This window comes from Mustela erminea, chromosome 16 (genome assembly GCF_009829155.1).
Source record: "Mustela erminea isolate mMusErm1 chromosome 16, mMusErm1.Pri, whole genome shotgun sequence".
NCBI lineage: Eukaryota > Metazoa > Chordata > Mammalia > Carnivora > Mustelidae > Mustela > Mustela erminea.
The window spans coordinates 56,183,667-56,207,673 of NC_045629.1; the positions used below are offsets into that span (position 1 = coordinate 56,183,667).

The 24,007-nt window shown below is 40.3% G+C and overlaps 1 protein-coding gene across 1 annotated transcript in view; it reads left to right on the forward strand.

The window, feature by feature from the left end:
• TRHR (thyrotropin releasing hormone receptor) overlaps positions 1 to 22,082 on the forward strand; it is a 39,717-nt gene extending 17,635 nt beyond the window's left edge. The window contains exon 7 of the mRNA XM_032316882.1: positions 21,391 to 22,082. Within this exon, the coding sequence (XP_032172773.1) occupies positions 21,391 to 21,798 (408 nt within the window). The 3' untranslated portion in view covers positions 21,799 to 22,082. The remainder of the gene's footprint in view (positions 1 to 21,390) is intronic.
• The last annotated feature ends 1,925 nt before the right edge of the window (positions 22,083 to 24,007 follow it).

Here is a 24,007-nt window from a genome sequence, read left to right on the forward strand (position 1 = left end):
ACAGCAGTAAGAATAGAAAGAAATAGATATATTTGGAATTTAATCAACAGACTTGGTCTGAGTAGATGTGCAGAAAGACAGAGAGAAGGGAATCAAAGTTAAGTCACTTAAACCGCTGGGAAAGAGGTGTGACCATTGAGAATCTGCATTCTGGAATCTCGTGCCCCACAGCAGAGCCAGAGTTGGCCACTGACGATGTGACATGAGCCTGTAAATTTGTCTCCCTTTGCTCATCTGTGAGAGCAATGCTAACAGTGGACCTATCTCTCAAGGTAATTATTAGGATTTGGTGCAATAATCCATACAAAGCATTGTGCACGGTGCCTGAAACAAGGACATGACAAATGCTAGGTACTATTATTATTAACTGGGTAGTATAATTTGCCTGAATGAGGACCATTAGTAGAGGAACACTTTCCAGGGCAGTGAGCATATTAAGTTCGGTCTTGCCCATGTTCCATTCAAAATGTCTAGAGAATACAGGGCCACAGTTTTGAAATACAGACTTGAGCTCAGAAGGCCACCTGGCCTGGAGATATAGATTTGGAGCAATCAGAGTCCAGTCGGTTGGCTGGGGACTCTGGGGTAAACATGATTATTAGGGGAAATTTTGTGGAATAAACAAGCAACCCTGGAGTAGCCAGAATTCTGGCGAGAATGGGATGAAGAGCCCATAAAATAAACAAGCATAGGAAATAAATAAAATAATAAAGTAAATAAAAGGAATTGCCAGAGAGAGAGGAAGAAAGCCAGGAGGAAGTAGAGTCACAAAGGCCAAAGGAGGAGACTTTCCATGGAGGTCAATAGAAAGAGGTAAAGATAACTGAAAAAGCACCCCGAACAGTCATTGGCAGCCTCTGTGAGTGCAATCCCCATAGAGTGCTCGGGGGACTACACTAGCTTCCATGAAGTAGCGAATGAATGGATTGGCGGGGGCGGGGGGGGGGCAGCAGATGGAGCACCAGGAAACTCAACAGAGAATAAGAGAGATGACTTTTAACAAATTTGATTGTGAGAGAAGGTGGGTGGGTGGGGGTGTGCACAGTAATGGCAGGGAGAAAAAAGGCAGAGTATTTTTATCTATTTTATTCTGTTTCCTGCTTAAGACAGGAGAAACCTAAAGCCTTTATTTATTCATTTTTAAAGATTTTATTTATTTACTTGAGAGAGAGAGAGGGAAAGCATGAGCAGGGGGAAGGGCAGAGGGAGAAGTAGGCTCCCCGCTGAGCAGGGAGCCAGCGGCTGTGGGACTCTATCTCTGGACTCCGGGATAATGACCTGAGCAGAAGGCAAACGCTTAACCAACTGAGCCTCCCAGGATGCCCAACCTGAAGCCTTTAACTCCTGATGGGAAAGAGCGAAGCAGAGTGGGAGGAATTACTTGCAGAGACAAGAGCCAGACTCACCATTGCTAGGGCTGCATTCCTGGGGAGACACAAACGGTGCCAGCAAGAGCACAGACAAAGCCATTACCTTAGAGAGGAGAAGGCAACGGCTCTTTCCTCTTCTTCAGCAGGGATTGCATCTAACTACCCGACGCGTTTGCAGCCCCGAGCCCCATGTCTGGCATGCAGAAGTTATCAGTGAATGTCAAATGAATGGATAATGAGTGACTTCATGAGAATGAACGATACAGGAAAAGAGATCAGGGTGATCCTGGTTGCAGATTATTTTTAGGTTATGGGGTAGGAGACCGCTCATTCTCATAGTCTGGTCTCTCTTTTCTTGGTGACACGGAATGGGAAAGAAAGGACTAAGCATGCCGAGCCTGGGGGAGGGAGGGGTCATGAGCAGAAGCACGGGGGTTTGTTGTGGGAAGTGAGAGATCTATGATGAAGGGAATGATGGCAAGAAGAAGTCCCACTCACGTTTAGAAACAAGGAGCTGGTGTGCTAGTAAATGACAGGCGATCTGAATTTTTTAATGACATCTAAATACTTTGCAGTGGGCCTGTTCTGGGATTCATTCCCAATAAACATCTTAAGCAAATTAGGAAAAGCCATCCCTCTGTTCGGACAAGAAAAGGCACTAATCCTGAAGGTCTTGAGGGGTGTGATGCCATATTTAGATGCGCCGTTTCATTGTCCTCAAGGTCGTCTCCTTCTCTGCGACAAAGCATGACACCCCCACAACCAGTACAATTGATACTTAGCATTTCATTCCTTTACACTGCAGCAAGGATCTTACGATAAAGAGAGAGAGGATTTGATGCATTACCAAGGGCAGAGATTCCTACATTTGCCAGAACGTTCCATCCAAAGCCCTGCCCTCTAAATCAACAGAAGCCAGGTGCCTCAATAAATTCCTTCCACAAAAATATCGTGAACAAGGCCAGTTCAGGGGCTGTTAACTCCTTCCTCGCAATCTCGAGCCGGGTCTCTGCTTTATTGGCATCCTCAGAGGGCATGTCTGGGGTTCGCAGTCCTTTGCCTTCACCTCAAACATCCTGGCTCTTTCCAATTTATCAGTGAAGCTTGCCGGGAACACACTTAAAAGCAATTAGCCTTTTGATCAAAGGAACACTGCTCCATTCTGCAGACAGTTCTTGCCTGGACATTGCCGCTGACTTTATCTCTAGGAAGGGGGCATTATGAAGCCCAGATACTCTTAATAAACACAGATGGGTAGAATCAAGGGCGCTTGTCCCTTCCCGTGTGTGTGCGCGAGCCCACTGAGCCTCTGTGCCTTGCCACAGCCTTGAGACAGGAAAGGCAAAAGCAGAGAGGTTCCACGTACTGACCCTTTCTGTATCACATGTGCCCTTTACTTATTCCTGAGAGAGCTCTGCCAATTCAAGGAGTTGGAGCCCGCCGCTCAAAATCCAGTATAGACCCAAACTCAGACCAGTAGAAAACTGTCATTATGGACTGTGGTTTTTAAGCTAATGAATGGTTTCTGTTACTGGCTGCTTCCCAACTCTGCTTATTTCCTTAGAATAATTAAGAATGGTTATTAAATTACATCAGTCTCATTGTACTCATCATAAGCATGTTTTGCTAGAGACAGTTATTCATACATAGACCACAGGTAGAAGAGGCTGTCTTGGATTTATTTTTTAATCACGAACATTGAGGTACTCAAAGAAGACTCATGTTCCCATGAGGCCCAGTGAGTCAAAATACAGAAAATTTTGGGCTGTGACAGTGTGAATTCACTTTTCAAATAATTTTTAATGGTCATTAAGAAGTTCTTGGTAGCATTGAAGGAAGGTACTCTAATTTTTACAAATGGGTACTGAAATTTAAGTGCACTTTTGGATAATTCTGCTTTCATAAAGAGGAAAGTAAAACTGTCATAATTAAAATTCTATTTATTCAAGGTTACCTTTCTGCCTCAGCTAAACCCACCAGTATGATCTCAGGATTAAGGATGGAGTCAAGTTCTTTAGTCACGCTGAGGAATATAAGGAATTCTTTGAAAAACAAAGATTAATCATAAAGATGACTTGAATCATGGTAATTAACAATGATAAAATTCATGAAAGCATTTTTCCCTAAAGAGCCATAGAAACATCCTCATTCAGAAGGAAAACATCTGGGTAAGCTGTTACACAGTCATGCTAGGGAAATTCTATGCAGGAAAGCCTCGATGGTGAACAGTGATTCCCTCCCTTGTGTGCTAACCAGCCACTGTTTCATGCATACGCCGCGTTTGCAGTCATCAGAAAGATTTGAACATATTACACCTTAGTTATGTACTTTAAATTTGTTATCAACTTTTATTTTACTCCAAAACCCCAAGGAATAGGACATGTTCCCTTCAGTCCAGAAGCACATCGCGGCACAAATTACAAAGAGAGGCAATGTTACCAACTCCCCGGGAACATGGAGAGCTTTGAAAATTTCCCCCAAGGGATCTTCGAAACCTCTGCATCCCCGTTTGAGTTGCTGCCTTAATATTTTATCTTACATTCTGCAGTGAATGTCATGCCCCAGGTTATGTGTGTCCTCTCCCTCCCACCCGACGTAACCCGGAAAGGAGTGTGGCCCACCTACATGGCTGTCAGTCATTTACTCGCCTTTCAGGTGACCAGGACTCCTGGGCTTGAAGCGTGTGCTAGGTGTGGTGCTCAGGGATGTTTGTACTGCATCGTGTTTCTACCTAGGACATGGGTATAACTTCTCATCTCAGTTTTCAAGACGAGGAGTCTGAGATTCAGCAACATGAACCTCAAGGTCATCCAATAAGAGAGGGAAGAACCAGGGATCGAATCCTTGCATAGAATCCAAAGCCTCTGATTATAACCTTACACTCTACTTCCTTACACACTTGCCCACACTACTAGTATCTCAGAGATGAGGTACATGTCTTAGGCCATATCTGCCTAAGAAAAAGGACACTTCTTGTATAGATGACAATTGTACTGATTTATGTGTTCTACAAATGGTGCTGAACACCTCCTTCAGTGCTCCCGGCACTGCGTGAGACCTTAGGAACACAGTAGCGAACTAATGAGACCAAAAGTCTTGTCCCATGACACTTATATTCTAAGGAGGAAGGGGAAACAATATACAAACTTATTCACAGTATATAAACATATACACATAGTATATCAGATGTTGGAGAAAAATGAAGCAGATAAGGACGCTGCTGAAGTAGGAGGGAGACGATTTTCAGAGACATAAAATAAACAGCTCATTTTCAGACGGCACTGTCATTTTGATTCTAGATGTCGACATGAGTAAATGTCATGTATTTACTTACTGGTTTTTTAAAGATTTTATTTATTTATTTGGCAGAGAGAGAGGGAACACAAGAAGCCAGGATGGGAAAGGGAGAGGCAGGCTTCCCACCAAGCAGAGAGCCTGATGCGGGGCTTGATCCCAGGACCCTGAGATCATTACCTGAGCCAAAGGCAGAGGCTTAATGACTGAGCCACCCAGGTGCCCAGCAAATGTCATTTATAAACCAATGCCTGAAATAACAGGATTATTCCCATTAATGTAATGTTAAAACACCAGGCCAGTCTACATAAATCATTTAGCTTTTATGCATAGTAAGTGTAGCAGTGATACTCTTCAGTTATCTTTCATAAACTATTTTTTTCAAAATTTTCTTATTTTTTAAAAGATTTGTATTTATTTATTTGCCAGAGAGAGAAAGAGAGCACATGCAGGGGGTGCGGCAGATAGAGGGAGAAGCAGAGAGCCTGCTCTCTGCTCCCTCAGCAGAGAACCTGATGCAGGGCTCAATCCCACAAACCCAGGTTCATGACCTGAGATGTCCAACCAACTGAGCCACCCAGGCATCCCTTTCATAAGCTTTTATTAACACTCATTCTAGAAGAAAAGGCATTCTCCATTCTTTTTTTTTTATTTTATTTTAAAGATTTTATTTATTTATTTGACAGACAGAGATCACAAATAGGCAGAGAGGCAGGCAGAGAGAGAGGAAGGGAAGCAGGCTCCCCGCTGAGCAGAGAGCCCAATGTGGGGCTCAATTCCACCCTGAGATCATGACCTGAGCCGAAGGCAGAGACTTAACCCACTGAGCCACCCAGGTGTCCCGGCGTCCTCCATTCTAATTCAGAACTGAAACATTTTCCACTGGTGGGGATGGAGACCTCTAAGTAGGTCAGAGGTTGAGAGAGGTTCGTGGTCAATGTTCCTTTACCTACACACAGTGCTGGTTCTCTTCATTTTTGTAAGAGAAAACATGACATCTACCTAGTTCCACCTGGGCAATCAGAAATAGTTGCCTTTTTAAGGACAGATAGGACTAGTGGCTTCTATCTTCTCCGTGGCAGCCAGAGTGGTTCAAGCACACACAGGGGCAAGCTGGATGAAATCCCAGTGTAAGTGTAGATGGGTTCCCTTGCTGGTAGCACTTTCTTCAGATGTTATTATAGAGTTTTGAAGAGCTGATATGCAAATGAAACACTCAGAACAGGGTCTGATGCACAGTAAGTAATGAGTGATTTTTATTGTAGGCTTTAAAATTAGCTTTGCTTTTCTCGCATTTACGGTATTCCAAACACTACATAAGCCCTTGATCGACATCATCGCATTTATCCACACAGCCACTCTGGGAGGCAGGTAAAATGTCTTTCACCACCTTTGCTGAAGAGAAAATGGAGACTCAGAAATAGAAATGGGCCCCAAGTCTAACAACTGGATTCCAGCACAGATTAGGAGAGTCTGAGAGCAGAACCAAGGGACTGGCTCGCTCGGGCCCAGCAGGGCCCTCCGCCATCAGTCCGGAAGTGTGTCCGCTCCAATGGGCTCCAGTACTGATTTCTGCACCCCTGCCTGAATCCAACATCCATAGAAGCGCACACTTTCTGGGAAACTAGGTCCCAGGATTATTAAAAGTACTGTATCAACAGGGTATTTTTTTAGGTGGCATTTGTTTAGAGCAGTAATGCTCATGATGATTCTTTCCTGAGAGGATCAAATTTTCAATCAAAACTCTGGTCCCCACGCTGACAGCCAGCCTTATTCGGTTTGTATTTCTTATAAGATCTGTTGATAATTAGATGAATAATTTGAAAAAGTTAGCCGTAAATCACAAGACTATTTCGAAATAAATTATATGCCATTTATCTGCTTTACTGGAAGTACTGGGTAGTTCATTGGTTGGCAAACTACAGCCATGGGCCAAATCCAGCACCGTGGTTTGTTTTACCAAGTAATGTTCATACCCATGCCTGTTCGCCCATGTGTCGTTCATGGCTGCTCTCACAGCAGCAGAGTTAAATAGTTACGACAGAGACTCTAAGGGCCTATGAAGTCTAAAATATTTATTGTCTGGCTCCTTATAATAAATGTTTGCTGAAACTTGAACTATTCCTATTTAAAAGTTTATTTGTGAAAATATTATAGATTTAGTGCAGGTACATGAGAGGTGCTCAAAAATAAATTATAGATATTAAACAAATATTATCAAAACAAAAATTACCAAAACATTACCCAAAACAAGAAAATTCAAGCTTATCACAAGCAGCCTAAATTAGCAGCTAGTGTAGCCCCAACCAGCATCTTGACTCATATCCCTTGAAGAAAATGCCTTGCCCATCGATTGGGAAATCTTTGATTTCATTGGGCTCTAAAAGTACAAATTTAAGGTGCAGAGTGCAGACTTCCAGAGAAATGGTTTTCTACAGCTTCATGAGGGACAGAGAAACCACAGATGATTAGATGTGACAGCAGACAGAGAAGACAGTGCAAGAATGACTGTCAAAGTGGGTTTGTATCTTTGAAGGCCAAACCCGCTCTGGTATGTATTAATACATCAGTATCAATCAACATCAGTAAGGGGAAGTGACTTAAACATAAATCCTATTGACTTAGCATCTCGTTAGTTCACATTTCCTATGTTCCTCATAACATTATATCCAACAACTGCTTATTTCTACAGAATAACAGGCTGTTCCCCGAAAATCTTCTTCACCATAATTCCAGTCTGATCTATCATGCCCCCTTTTGGAGACTGAATCTTTACACATTGATTTTAATTGTTAATTCCAAACATTTTTTTTTTAATGCCAAACCTTGATTCAAGGGCTAGAGATAAAAATATGCAGTCCACCCTATTCCTGCCATCAAAATCTTACATATCAGAAAAGAAATCAGAACCCAACCAATGGTGACATTTGTGATTAGGACTGGAAGTACCAAGAAAACATCTGGAATTCCACAGAAGAAACAACAGAGTAGCGTTAGTGAGTTGTTCATTCATTCATTTTTTTCATTCATTCATTTCCTGACTACTTTTGGCACCTACTAAGTGCCGGACCTTTGCGTGCAGGGATAGGTAGAAGCCATCGTTCTAGAGATGAAAAAGAAACAAGAAACAAACGAACAAATGAGGCAACAGCATCCTCTCAGAATGGATCTGTTAGTTCACAGAAATAAGCAGGGACATGAGAGAGAAAGCAACCCGGGAAAAAGTTAGTACCTGCCACTCTCTCTAAAAAGTTAATATTCTCTTCTCTGGATCTTTCTCTTCATCTATAAAATGAAAAGAATACCTACTTCATAAATACTGCAATGATTGAATAATTGCATAAAGTCCCTGGTGTTATGTTTAAAATATATTGAATATAGTAAGGAATTATTACTATTGTGGTGGTGGTGGTGGTTGTCAGCCTTCTCTGCTATTTAGTTAAATTCTCCACATTTTCCCAGAGACGGTTTAAATGATATGTTGCTTATGGAAGCCCAGACTCTATGCAGATGCTTTACATACATCACCTCATTTATTCTTTTTTTTAAAATTTTATTTATTTATTGGACAGACAGAGATCACAAGTAGGCAGAGAGGCAGGCGGGGGTGGGGCAGGAAGCAGGCTCCCCGCTGAGCAGAGAGCCCGATGCACATCATGTATTCTTTACACTTAATCCCATTTCACAGATGAGTACTGAGGCTTACAGGCATGGTATATCCTGCCCAATTGTATATGGCTAGAGAGAAGCAGACCTAGAATTAGAATCCAGCCTGTTCCCTCAACCACTACTAATACGGCCTGGATAATACCTTTGAAAAGAAACTCTAATGACTTAATAATCTGTGGTAGAAGCTTGGACTTCATAGCATAGGCCCAGCCTGCTGTGGTTTAAATCTTATACCTTGTAGACTCGTGCAGGTTTTTTAGACAAACTGCTAAAAGCAGGTAAATGCAAAGTAGCTCCATTCAGTCTGTTAGGTGAACAAGGCGTGATAGAGGCAGCACCCCTCACCGAGGAGGCTGACTTCAAGATAGGATCAGGAATATAAGAGCACCTCATATTAGGAAGCTATAGTATATGTGTCAGTGTGTTTTCACGTCCTCCTTAGAATTAATCCTTAAACACATTATATTCACATATTATGTTAACTGAGACATCAAGGCTCAGAAAGCTTTGAGGGGTAAGCTGACATTCCAAACCAAGTCTTCTGATTCTGAGTCCCATGGTGAGTCATCAGAAAGCTAAAAATCAGTGAAAAGTGCTGAGTTTATGACTTGCGGACGGAAAGAAACATATTTTCCCCATTTGGCTGTTGCTGTGAGTTCTTTTGGGACAGCTAGAAAATTCACTCTGTAACTCCAGATAGACCCAAGCGTGTTATAGTTGGTCCCTTCTGGGGTTGACACAGATAGAGAAGGAGTTGGCTTCCTTCCGTGTGCTCTTAGCCCCATGACGAGGTATTTTGTCCAATACCTTTAGGAGCAAGACCACTAAATACCCACTAAAACTTTGGCAGCCCTGAGAGCTTTACTTCTGTTTAGAGATTACCTCTCTTCCCCTCCATCACTGACATTTTACATTTTAAAACATTCTCATTGATTTCCCATCCCCTGCTGCGTGAGCTGAGGGATTGTGTGTCTGGATCGTTGTCTACAGTGTTACCCTCACCAGGCTGCAGCGCCAGAGAAGCACAGGGGTGAGAAGAGACCGGGAAATGTCTCCCTCAGAAAGGATGGATATCTTCAAAGAAGTATTAGAGCCAGCAACTGAATGCCTCCCTCACAGCCAGTCAAGATGCCTCCTCATTCAATTTTTTTCTAAGGTCTGGGTCCAAAGAGAAAAGTGGTCAGAAGTAAACACATCCTTGAGAGCAAAGGAAAGAAAACCCACTCAAGGTGGTAGGACAGGTTTTCCTCCTGCTTAGTCATTCACCAGTCATTTACCTGGAGTAGAACATTTAGAAAAGGTGATGTAGCACACAACCCACAGCGGATACACTGTAGCATTGTTCCAGGATGGCTCATGAAAGAAATTGGAATGACATTTTATTTTCTACAATGGAAATGTTATTGTAATTTGAATCCCAGCTCTGACACCTGAGTTGTCTCCTTCCCAGCTTGGTTCCAAACATGGGCCTCCTGTGAACAAGAAAACATCAAAGCAACAAGAGAGGAGACAGCCTTTCATCCCCCACAACTACCAGACTGTAACCAGTCCTGAAACCTCCACATCACAATAGTTGCTAGTGTTGGGGGAAATTTTGTAGCAAATCCTCAAATCTAGCTGCCAACTTTACCTAGCCCTGGGCTGTTTTCCACTGTCAACTGGAGAGCGGACAAAACGGAAACTTAGAAAAACCATGTTCTTTCAGAGCTTAGTGGAGGGAACAGGATAGTTCTGGTAGGTGCTAAGGCATTACCTTTGGGTGGGACTAGGAATTCATCTTTCCTTTTCCCTGTTCCCCTCTGACAGTCTTTACCATTTCTAAACTTTCAAGCCACCTTTGCTTTTTGGTTTTTGTAAACTTCAAAAAAAATTATTTTGTCCCACAGTTAAGGTATTATAATGAAGAGAAGAGGGAAATTTTGCCGTCAAATATACATACCTTTAAAAAAATGTGGCTTCCATTCATCAGCATAGGACTTTCTCAGCACCAGTTTTGCTGTTGTTGTTGTTGTTGTTAGACTTTATTTATTTATTTGACAAAGAGAGATCACAAGTAGGCAGAGCAGAAAGCAGAGAGAGAGGGGGAAGCAGGCTCCCTGCTGAGCAGAAAGCCTGCTGCGGGACCTGGATGCTGAGATCATGACCTGAGCCGAAGGCAGAAGCTTAACCCACTGAGCCACCCAGGCGCCCCTCTCAGCATCAGTCTTATCCTCTGTAAAATGCAGATAAAGTAGGGCTGATGTGAAGAAAATGCTAAGCACATGGTGGACACACAGGAGGCATTGCATCTCTCTGAACACTCTGACTCCCTGTCATATGCTAATTCCTAAACGAGAATAGTTCAATGTCGCTTCCCTTTTTCCACTCTTCATGTGTTTGTACCTCTCTCTATCTTTGCTCTTGAAAGAAAGTATGGCTTTGAAGGTTCATCCCACATCAGACTTGGGTGCAGAACTCTGTTTCCTATGAGTGTCCTCACACTTGGTGTTTGGTGATGCTGGTTAAGTATCTGGGGGTGTCATGGAGGACGGGTCGCATGGTGTTCTATATGGAAACACATCCTTCTACAGCTCCATGTCTCAGCTGTGCTCATGCATCCTACCAAGAGCAGTGCCATCTTGTAACTGCCCTGGTGCCTGTGGCCCCCCTGGAATGAGGAGCCCAATTTCCAGTACCAACAAATGTCTCACTCAGGAAACAGCTCTGCCTGACAAGTCTGCTTTCTCAGCACCCCTACAATTGTGGAGACTTATTTTTCCAATTTCACTGGATGTACCCCACTTACAAATTTATACTTAAAAATCTTTATCACTATTTCCTTAATCCTTACTTCTTCCCCAGCATCACCAATACCACCAAAACCTCTCTATTGTGAATCTCAGCTACTATTTTCATGGACATTTTTAATCAGAATAGAATCCAGAAAATACTCTGTAATTCTAGCCAGAATGTCTCTAAGTTCTTAATTTTTAGATTTAGTTATGGTACTTGATATTTAGATATAGGCTTGACAGGTGGAGCCAAGATCCCATGCATTAGCATTCCTAGGTGGCTTCTTGCCAAGGAATGCATAAGTAATCCACAAGGCAGAATTTGACAGTCCATGATCTCCCCATCATGAATCACCACTTAGACCTTATTCACTTCTAGCATTCTTAAACTGACTTTGAGTTGATTCCAAGCCCTTTGGTGGCCCTATCATTCAATTTTTAAACCCCACTATATACCAAGTCCTCCATAGTACAAAGCACCCCACATTGATTATAACTGTGCTTTAAAAACTGCATTGCCAGACTCTAAGTCAAAACAAAGCAGAACACCTCTGGAAGAGGAAAATCCCGGAGCTCCAATCAGTGTAGAAGCTTACCTACATTCAGATTTATATAACGGTCTCTTCAAGTATTCTTCAACCGGCTTAATTAATGTAACAAAATGCAAAGGGTCATTGATCACTTTGTTGAAGGCCATCTGAGAGCAAAATATTCCCAGGAACAGAACACTCTGTTAAAATTCAGTAGTGCAGGAGAACATGGAAAGGAGCCCAACACAGAACATATTGTTACTCTTCAAAGAATGGCATTAGACAATTAAAGCTAACTGTTTTCTATTCATTAACCAAAAGAATGTTTCCAGAAGGAAGTACACTTTTGAAATTTTTTTCCCAAAAAATTTCAGTCAGAAGTACAAGAACTAGAACACTTTGCTAATTTAAAGAGTCCTAAACTTACACATACTTCCACAGTTATATTTTAACATTTGTGAAAAACAAATTTTTACTCACTAATAATTCAACCGTGCATTGAGTGCTTTTGTGTGGCAGGTATATTTACTAAGGACTTCTCCAAACTTCTGTGTACTAGAGATCCAATAAAAGTTTGTTGATTTACTCTGGTCATGAAGCCAAAAACAGAACTTTTGTGTTATACAGTGTGGGATCCAAACTAAATATAGAGCCTATGATCCACAAATTAAAGCTACTGCTTTGATGCTGTTGAAGATAATTCGTTATAAAAATGGTAATAGTCTTCCAACAAAAATTATTGATATGGCTGTCATCTCCTGTTACATGGCTTTGCCCTTTTAATTTAAAGAAAGCTTTTCCACAGTATTTAAGATTGCCCTGAAATCTTTATATTGTGCCACTGACTTCCAGCCAAATGTTTTAATGGACACTGTATTAAATAATTTTTATTTCAGCATTCCTTTAAAACTTCTGAATCAACAGATTCAGTCTTTAAATTGACAGGACTATTAAAAGAGGATTCAATTGTTTGCTTTCTTCTCAAGGTGATGCTCTAATACACTCCAATGACTCAATTTCTTCAACAATATTTCAGTTATAATAAACTTTAAAAGAGAAAATGATAAAAGGTTAGGAAGCCAGCCTTCTGGGTCTAGAGATGCACCATGTTCTAATTAGCTACAGGAAGTTAAAATGAATTCTAGTAATTTCTTCAGCACCTCAGGAAACTGTATCATCCCTGTGAACACAGCAATTAAGATGATTACTGACAATCACTGTTATTAGAAATTGGATCTATTCCTATAGCTTATCAACACATTGAAGGATTATGTAGGCTCCAGGTACTATTTCCCCTATGACTGGCCTTACAACCCCCAAATAACAAAACCCAATTATGTGAAAATGATCACAGGCATGTCTGAATATTGTGTTACCATAAGTAACCTATAAGTTAGATTTTATTCGAATGCTGGAACTCGAGAGAGTTTGGGGAAAATATAGATTGTACATTTACTGACTCTGGAAAATGAGTTTCAAGCATAAGTCATGTGATCTGCCCAATCTCTTATATTCAGAGAGGGATTGTGAAACAATGCTACACGCCAGTTCCAACTCTTTCTTCCAGACTCACTAGACTTTGCCACTCACTGAGAGACAGGGCTATGCCACGGGCTTTCTCCCCCTAGGAAGAATGTCTAGACAATAGCATGACCCATGACCATGCTCAGAATCTCTTCTGAATTATACATGAACTCAAAAGTCAGAATTTTTTTCTGAATCAAGAGGAAGAAAGAATTCTAAAAATCTTACAGAGAACTGAGGAATCAATCAACTCCCTATATGACTTCCTGGACAGACTAATAAACTAATCTCTGACGATTAATTAAAATGTCCCCAAATCCCATGTAACCAGATCCTCACAAATGACATGTTACTAATTGAACTGTGACCCCCAAGATAAAAGTTTCCATTTTATCTTTTATTCCATTGTATTACTTTTGCATTTTAAATTTTATTGTTTATTTTTCCCCCCTAGGAAACAGATAGGTATGCAGCATCCCTATCTGCCTTGTTATGACAACTTTCTTCTCCCTAGTCAGTACTTTCTAAATGGAGCACTCTGATTTGGGGCAAAAAACCCCACAAGTAATCCCAGGGTTACTGGTGATTCCTACCAACAATATTAGCCTTTCCAAGTATTTCATAAACATTCTTTACAACAACTAGAAGTCTTCAGCTCAGTATATATGTTGATTTCTGTAATTATCTAGAAAGAAAACTAGATGTAGTATCAAAAGAACTTAATCCAATAACTACCTTTGCTGTTTATATGTATATATGAGTTGTATGACCTTGTTTCTCTGCTTCTCTGAGTTCAGTGTACATCCCTCATCAATGAAATGGGAAAAATAACACCTGTCCTACAGATTTCATAGGGATATGAACACAAACTGACTTGATGACAATGAAAGTACTTTGTTAATACCAAGGATATAAAAACAATTTGCTGATATTAGGACTCCATTCAGGATTCAGGGTATTGACAAAAATGGTGGAATTTTCTCCTGCATTATCTTGATATCTTAGATCAAGTGTGGCTAAGAAAAAGATGATGATATTGAAAAAGTGGTTTTTGTGTATACAACCCAGAAGAGGCCAACCTTACCACGTGTGCACCCCTATTCAAGAACTATTCCCTATTCAAGAACATAGCTCTTCCAATTGTCTTTCTTTCTCTCCTGGATCACAAATTTTCCCCTCTGTGGGATTCCTCCCTGGCTAACAAAGATGTGATATCTTCCATTTTTCTTTTTTTTTTTTCAAAGATTTTATTTATTTATTTGAGAGAGAGAATGAGAGAGAGAGCATGGGAGGAGAGAGTTCAGCGGGAGAGGCAGACTCACTGCTGAGCAGGGAACCTGATGTGGGACTCCACTCCGGGACTCCAGGATCATGACCTGAGCCGAAAGCAGTTGCTTAACCAACTGAGTCACTCAGGCACCCCTCTTCCATTTTTGAAAAACATAAATTGACTCTGCATCTCCCTCCCTCTGGCAACCCTTCTATTTTACCAGTCCCGTTTCCAGCAAATAGTAGAATATTATTCAGCAATAAAAGAAAGGAAGTACCAATACGGACTTCAACACGGATGAGCCTTAAAACATTATGCTAAGTAAAAGAAGCCAGTCACGCCACAAAAGACCAATTCCATTCATGTGAGTTGTTCAGAATAGGCAAATCTAGAGGGCCATGAATACATTAGCAGTTGCCTAGGGCAATCTAGTGCTGTGGAAGGGGGCCATGACTTCTAAAGTGTATGGGGCTTCTTTTCAGGATGACTTAAGATGTTCTAAAAGTAGAGTGTGGTAATGGTTGCACAACTCTGGGAATATACTAAGAACTCTTGAATTATACACATTAAGTGGGCAAATTTAATTTTATATATATATATATAAAATACTTCAATAAAGAACTATATGAGGTTAATAGTAGTCATAAGTCAATTTGACAACATACACTCTTGACATATTGTGTTGAGAATGGCTGTTCACCTCTGTGGCCTTCCTTCCCCAAAACCATAACTTCATTCTAAGCATGAGTAAAACATCAGCCAAGTTCAAATTGAGGGATATTCTATTAAACACCAAACTAGTACTCCTAAAAACTATCAAGGCCATGAAAATTATGGAACGTTAGAGAAACTGTCACATCCTGTCACTGGAGGAGACGTAATGACTAAGTGTCACACAGAATCCTGGGTAAGATTCTGGAACAGAAAAAGTGCACCAGGAAAAAAACTAAGGAAATTGAATAAAGTACGACGTTAACTAACTTCCTAGAAAAACTATCCATGTTGGTTTGTTAATTATGACAAATTGACCACACGAATGGAAGGTGTTAATAATAGGGGGATTTTGATGTAAAGTGAATGGAAACTGTATTATCTTTGCAACTTTCCCATAAATCTAACACTTTTTTTAAAAAAGCAATATACAAACATTAGCTAATAGTTCTAAAACATGTATTAAAGTCGTAGTACTAGTAATAGGGATAGTAGTTAGTAATACAAGGATCCTTAGCAGGCTGAACTAGAGAACTTCATTATCTGGTTTTTCACATGCAGCACTTATATGCCAAGCTGAATGAGTGCCCCCAGGAGGAACCATAAACTTCAACAATCAGAAGATAGAAATCTGTCCAGTTCACATTTAAAAAAAGGAGGGGGAGGGGAATAAATCCTTAGTAGGGTCTTCATCTAGAGGCTTTATAATGATTGCAAAAAGATGTGTTGAGAAGGACTGAATCCAAACTCTTTTATAAGAACTATATGCTACTATTCTGCATAATTAAATATAATGAAAAGTAGAATATATATAGTATGGCTTCATTTAACATTTTCTAGTGGCTCCTCATGAGAGAGATAACCCTTCCCCATGGTGGCCAAGGACAGAGGCCCTGGCTTATCTCCTCCGTAGTTCCCACCTTGCTCTTTTCAACCATCTCTGTATGTAATCTCTCTCTCTCAACACCATGTTTTAAATAACTGATTAATTTTTATCAATTTAATCAGTCTCCTTTCTGACCCTCACTATACTGTGCAAAAGTGGCTGCCTACCTCCTCATTACGAAAATGGCCTCGTGGAGCTGACGTTTTCAGAACACGATGCTGTATCTCCTTTGACAGCTGCATCTCTCCTTCTGTCTTAGCAACGGGAGGCCAAGCACCCCACAGACAATGACATCACCTCATCAGATAACAATGATGACTTTTGTAATGGTTTCCACAAGCTTCCTAGAGAAAGAGATAGAGCTCCACTTAGTCACATGATCTGCAACTGGAACTTGCATACTGAATTTTTTTTCAAGATTTATTTATTTAGTTGAGAGAGACAGAGAGACAGAGAGCATGAGCAGGAGGTGCAGAAGGAGAGAGAATCGGAAGCAGACTCAGTGCTGAGCCTGGAGCCCAACATGGGGCTCCATCCCATGACCCTGAGATCAGACCCAAGCTGAAACCAAGAGTCAGACGCTCAACAGACGGCATCACCCAGGCATCCTAGAACTTGCATACTAAATTACCTCTGGTCCCCCTGAGAGGTCTCGCTATCTCACGCCTCCAGAATGCTACACATATCTGCAGGAACATTCTTCCTGTCTGTCTTTACCTCCAGATTTTGGCTTAGATGTCCCTGAGACCAGGAAGCCCTCACAAAACACCCTTTGACCTCAACTCCAGATCAGATGCTCTTATAGAACCAAAACTTTTCTCTGTCTTCTGAGTCATCACAATGTATGATGACTACCCATCAGATTATAAGGTACATGATGCCACTAGCAATGTCTCTCTGGATCATTGTCGAATCCTCAAGGGCCAGGACGTTGACTGGTACATAGGAGGGATGCAAATGAATGTCCTAAGTGAATGGATAAATTCCTTCCCAATCAAAACATACTGTAAAATCACTTTCCCCTGAAGATTGTGCCATACTGTTTCTCAAGGAACTTTACGTCCTGGTACAGAGGCTAGTAAAGAAGCAATCTTCATCTCATCTCGTATCTCATGCATTGCCTTAGCAAAATTGTCAAGGCTTAAAAACAATGGCCCAGAGATATTTTCAGATTTGCCTCTTTGTCACTTTACTTGGGATAAGGAATAGCAACAGAAATAAAACTTTAGCAATGGTGTATGAAAGATGATCTCCAGAACATTTTTTTCTATATATTTGCTTCTATACTGAATAACAGCCGTTAAAATCCAAGCTATGGATACACTAAAAACTTGTGAATATTTTAGAAAATGATTAAACTCAATCTAAGATATTGGGAGTTAACTGAAAATAATTACAAGCGAGATTAAATATATTCTCTATTATCCCACTGGAGATGTATTTTCCATTTGACTAATTTTAGAAACATCATTATATTTGTTTTACTCCACACTTTGTTAAATTTTTAAAAATATATTTATTTCAACAAAAAGCTGAAATGTATTGGAGACTCATTTTGTTAATTAACCAATCTCCACTTAAAAGATATTTTTTAATATTTAATAAAATGTTTGCAAAAATCTTCTAACAAAATTTTGTAGTATTAAAAACTAGAAAAGGATCATGGCTACATATTTTGAAGTAATTATTTCCATGCCTGAATTTATTCAACATTTACCGGGGGCTATCTTATATTACACACTGTACTACATCCCTGGAGGACAAAGAAATTAATAAACTTACCCATCTCCTGAAGAAGCTTACCATGTATTAGAGAGATGGACAAATATAGATCATCGCAATAAAAAGTTTTCGTAGTGATGGCAAAGTTTGCCTGGGGGACTGTGGAAGCTCATGGCAGAGATATTAACTTTGAAACATGTGCCTTTTCTTAAAGACAGTGCTTCCTCACTGACATTAAGTGAAAAGAGGTCAGTTGATATTAAATGTGGATTCAGTGCTCCCCCTGACTGTTGTAGAGAAAAGCACAAAGACAGATGAAATTCAAACTTTAAGTTTGGAAATTTAGCAGCAATATATATGTTGGGTTTATGCTTAGAAGAAATTAAATGTTTAAGTGACCACAAGGGGATAACACAGTAGAAATCTCAACACTGGAAAGGCAAAAGACTTTCACAGGGAGAAAGAGCAAAGTATAAAGGAAAGAACATGGGCTTTGACTTAAGTAGACAGGTTGAATCACAACTTTGTCACTTACTACTCACGTATCTTTAGACAAATCACATATATTCTCTAAATCCCAATTTCCCCATATGCAAAATGGAGCTAATATTAGCTTACACATGGAGTTATTATAAGCATTAAATAAGATAATATTTATATATCTTTACGAGTCATCATAAAGAACTTGGATGTGATGGTAGCAATGTCATCGTGTAGCAAGCAGAGATTCAACTCTAGGATGCTTAGTCCTTGGTGAGGAGTGGAAGGATGTTGGCAGGTCTGAAGCAGTGACTGGAGGTCAGAGAACCTGGAGTACTAGACAGGAGACAAAGACAAGGATGTAAGTGATGATGACGATAAAGATGATATTACTGTAGCTCCTTCCAAAGCTCAGAGTATTTATCACTAAATTAAGTCTTTGATTTCCTAGGACTGGTTAAAATATTTATTCATAATCTTAAAAGTCTGCTCAGAAAAAAATTAGGCTTCAGTCAACCTCTGGACTGAGTGAATCCCTCTTATCTCTGAAAGAAGTCAGAATCTCTGGAATAATACTTTACCTGGTATTTTATGAACCTATGTGAAAATTACACCTTCTCCCACAGAACAACTTACCCCAGTGAGCAAAATATGAAGTATCACTACCCTCCGTGCACTGAGTCCAAAGAGAAGCTCAGGGAACAGTGAGTGAGGCAGAACAGGGGAACTGGGCACATTCTTGGAGGGCAGGGAGACCTTCAGGAAGTGATCAAATGGCCCTAGAAGGGAGGGAAATAGTAACTTGAGAGTAGGCGGATAGATCCTAGGTGGCATTGCAAGGAAGTAGTAAGAGTTGTTCAAAAAGAGATAGTAATGGTTAAAAACAAACCCAAAAAAAGACAAAGGCTATTTGTGCCCTGGGATGCAAAGTCTTACAGCTAATATTTCGAGAGCCAAGGAAAGAGGTAGTTAACTATAGATCTGAGAAGAATAACAGTAAGAGAGTAGCATTACTCCCACAATGTAGGCTACAAGGGGCATTCCTAGCTCAGGTAGAAGAGATATGGCTAAGAGTAAGACAGAGCCCCAGGATCAGACGACAAAAAATGCCAGGAAGAAAAGGAAAGTTTTACAACACACTAAACCAAGATAGAGTCTATCACCAGGATTAGGAACAAGGTTGGGTGATGACTTTGTACTAGATTCTGATAATGGAATACATGTCTAGATGTAGAATCTTTCTTTCTACACTGAAGACCCTTAAATAGCCCTCTCTCAAAAGAGGATCCCCCTGAAGGCCAGAACTAGATAGAGACTGTCAGCGCTAGCTTTGGTAAAACAGCCAGAAGGTCAAAAGGGAAGAGGGGGAAGAATCTGTTCCCTCCATTTTGGGTAGTTTTCAAGTTCAGAGCATCTAGAAAGTTTGGGCCAAGGAAGCTGAAATTTTTCAAAATCTGTGAGAGACTAAAGGTAACTGAAAATTTATTTTTTTTTATTTTTAAAGTTTTTTTACTTATATTTTTAAGTAATCTCTACACTCAACATGGAGCTTGAACTTATGACCCCAAGATCAAGTCACATGAGCGACTGAGTTGCATGAGCCAGCCAGCTGCCCCTGAAAACTTACTTCGAGATATGTAAAGTGTTGTTTTCGAAGAAAAGCAGTCAATTATTATCTTCTCTACCCAAAGATAACCACAGCTACAATTTTAATATGTCCTTCATAAAATTGAAATATTATGGTCTCTTTATATAGACACTAATCAAAGGGTAATATTTCCAAAGTGCTTTAGAGTTTCAAAGCCCTTATCATGTTCATTATTTTTAAATTTGATTTTCTCAATATCTCTGTGAAGTAAATGAATGAAATATGAATATGAAAGAAATGAATGAAAATATGATCAGACATATTTTCAGATATAGAAATGGAAGTATTAAGGTCTTAAAACCACTTAACATAGACAAAACCAAATGATGTAACTCTGAGTCCAGGACAATCTCCAGAATCTGCAAAATTGTGCTCTTTGATAATCTTGTCCCTGGGCAATCTTGGATATTATTTTCATCCTACCTATTGTCCTGGTTCTCATGCACTGCTTGTTCTTAGGAGCAGGGTCAGCTCTATATAAAATTTCTAAGTTTGTTTTCTCTGTCCTGCATCTCCCTTTACCCTGAAGGAAAGCTGGACGATGGGAAGGGCAAAACTTGGGATCCAGGCTGACTTGGCTTCCAGTCCCGGCTCTAAGACTCTACCACTTCTGCCAAAGTACTTACCAGCACCTACACTTCATTTTCTAATTTGAAAAATGGAAGATGCAATATTACTTTGGAGGATTTTTGGCCTTTTAAATATGATAACATATGTAAAGCAGCTAGTGTAGTAGTGTCTAGTAGACATCCAATAACCATTGGCTTTTTTAAGAGACATTTTAACCTTTTCAAACTACTACGTTACCTCATTTGATTGAGGGGAGCAATATTGGCTCCATTTTACAGATAAACTATAAGCTTAAGATCATTTCTCAGGGCCACATATAAAGTAAGTAGACGAGATCAGACCCTAGGTCTCCTAACACTTGTCACAGACATCTTTGGTGGCCCGTGTCACAATCTCTTAGCTGGCCTCTGATTTCAGCCATTGCTACAGTGGAGTGTTCATTCCTGATTGCCGAAAACATCCTGCTTCTGGTATCCATTGTGCCCGGGCTGTCTATCTTCTCTGCCTCAAGTTTCTCTCTGAAGCTCCCCATGTAATTCCATGCAAGAGAATAGTGGCAGTGTGGACCATTAAGGACCCTAAGGACACTTCTCAACAAAGGGGAGATTGGCTGCTAGGGGATCAATGCCCCGCCTCTCTTTCCCTGGACAGATAATCCTGAAATGCGTGATTTGATCCACAGTTGCCTACAGGGGGAACCACTGCAATAATACACCCTATTTTAACTTTACTTCTATCACACTCTCTCTCTTACCCTAATACTGCTTCCTGGGATGATCTCACAAATTAACTGCCTGCATTGAAGTCCTTGTCTCAAACTACATCTTGGGAGCTATTGGTTAGGGGTTCAGCATTGGGGGTGGGGGGAAGCTGTTTTACTTTCATTGGTTTGTTTGTTTTCTTTTCATTTGTATTTGCACTGCATTTCTCTTGATTTCTCCATAGGTCACCAAGATGCTGGCGGTGGTTGTAATTCTGTTTGCCCTTTTATGGATGCCCTACAGGACTCTTGTGGTTGTCAACTCATTTCTCTCTAGCCCTTTCCAAGAAAATTGGTTCTTGCTCTTTTGCAGAATTTGCATTTATCTCAACAGTGCCATCAACCCAGTGATTTACAATCTCATGTCCCAGAAATTCCGTGCCGCCTTCAGAAACCTCTGCAACTGCAAGCAGAAGCCGGTGGAGAAACCCGCTAACTACAGTGTGGCCTTGAATTATAGTGTCATCAAGGAGTCAGATCATTTCAGCACAGAGCTGGATGATATCACTGTCACGGACACTTATTTATCAGCCACCAAAGTATCTTTTGATGATACCTGCTTGGCTTCGGAAATAACCTTTAGCCAAAGCTGATTCATGAATGAGAAGAAAATGGACCACAGAGTAAATGAGAATCTGTGCCGTCATCAGCCCAAGAGGAAACAGCCAGTGCTTGTACCTGAAGACAGTGCAGATAAAATCTTTGCCAATGCTCTAATAAATCCTGGCCCAAGATACTTTAACCCATAAGAACGCTTATATTTTCCTTCTAGTATCACGAAAATGTGTCCCCCAAAGTGGAGCAGATTGTGAAAGAAACAAATGATAGAAAGAGAAGTGTGGCTCTTTCCGTTTAATCTGAGAAATTCTCTATATTTTCTGGGGCTGTGAAGCATAGATTTAATCTAGACTTTGACGAAACATTATTCATGATAAATGTAATTTCTCAAACTCCCTCAAATTATTTGTCCATTTGGTAATTTGGCCACATGGAAATGTTTAAATGTTTGCATTTAGCATTTCATTTTAACCCAGAATAAGTGCTATTTGATGACTATCTGAAACTACAGGGAAAAAAAAATAGAAAAAGATTTTATTTATTGAGTAAACATGAGATTCCAAATATATTCACTAAGTGAAAAGCGAAAACAAATGTCATAATCCTTATAAAATTCTGAGATGATTTTTTAAATTCAAGGGTGGTTGGCACACGGTGCTACACTAGTTTCAGCGTAAAATATAGTGATTTGACAGCTGTACACATTCTGCTGTGCTCACCACAAGTAGTATCTGCCCTCGGTCACCATGTAACACTGTTACAATATCAGCGACCATATTCCCTCAGCTGCTCCTTTCATCCCCGGAGACCATTTTTATGTCTTACAAAGTAGATGTCATCATTCAACTCTAATGTAAGATAAACCTCAAAATACCCAGAATTACAACTTGAGAAGACATGTAGATGTGATTTTTAGTTGAATCCATCTCTTAACTCTTCAAGCCTCCTGCCTGATGGCTGAGACAGGAGAAATAACAGATTAAATAACTATGAAGATACAAGCCAACAATGTAAGTCATTATTGAAAAGTAGAGCCAAGACAAGACCCAGTATTTAGAATAAGGCTTTACTCCTTCTGTAAGATTTTTAAGGAAGAAAATCCTTTATGAGCATTCTTGTGTAAAAACTCCTGAGCCATGTCCAGTGAATCCTTCTAGCAAATCTAGCTCTAAAAGTCTGAAACAGGAGAGACTACGGATTCCAAGAAACAAACTGAGGGTTTTAGAGAAGAAGGCGCGTTGGGGGGATGACTGAGCCTGGTGATTAGTATTGAGGAGGGCACGGATGGCATGGAGCACGGGCTATTATACGCCAACAGTGAATCACCGAACACTACATCAAAAACGAATGATGTACTGTATGGCGACTAACATAACACAATAAAAAAAGGAGAGAGAGAAAAATTCCAAAACATTCTCAAAAGCTTAGTTGCTATTCTAAGTCAGTGAGAGTTTGACTATTAAACTTCCAGATGAAGACTCCCCGTGGAGCATTGCAGTCTATGGATCTTTCACTTGTTTGCAATTGCCTTTCTTTCCTGCCTGCTTGCCATTTGTAGGTTTAGGGTTTGTTTTTTGTTTTGTTTTTTTGTTTTGTTTTGTTTTGTTTGTTTTTAATACTAGTGATGGTTGGTTTACAGATTCCAAGTCAAAGCAATGCAGACTTCTGTTGGCTCTACTTTCATTAGAGCTAAAGCTGATTTCATCTCATCATTATTATCTTTATTAGGTATGACTTATACCTGCTCTTCTATTGCAGTGATTATGAGAGGGCTGTGAATGCGAATCTCTGCAGGACATAGGGTCAAGGTCTAATTTAATCCCTCATTTTTTTTTAAGATTTTTTATTTATTTATTTGACAGAGAGAAATCACAAGCAGGCAGAGGGGCAGGCAGAGAGAGAGGAAGGGAAGCAGGCTCCCTGCTGAGCAGAGAGCCCGATGCGGGACTCGATCCCAGGACCCTGAGATCATGACCTGAGCCGAAGGCAGTGGCCTAACCCACTGAGCCACCCAGGCGCCCTAATCCCTCATTTTTAATGATGGGGTCAGAAAGTACTGGGTGCTGGCATTTGTGTTCTTCAGTATATATTTCTGTCTCATGGCTTTTGGGGGAACCTAATCACTAATGACAATTACCCCTCCCCACCTTCTTGTTGAAGAGTACATCATTTCTATCTTGGAAACTTCAGGGGTTTTTGTTTGTTTGTTTTTTGTTTGTTTGTTTGTTTGTTTTTAAGATTTTA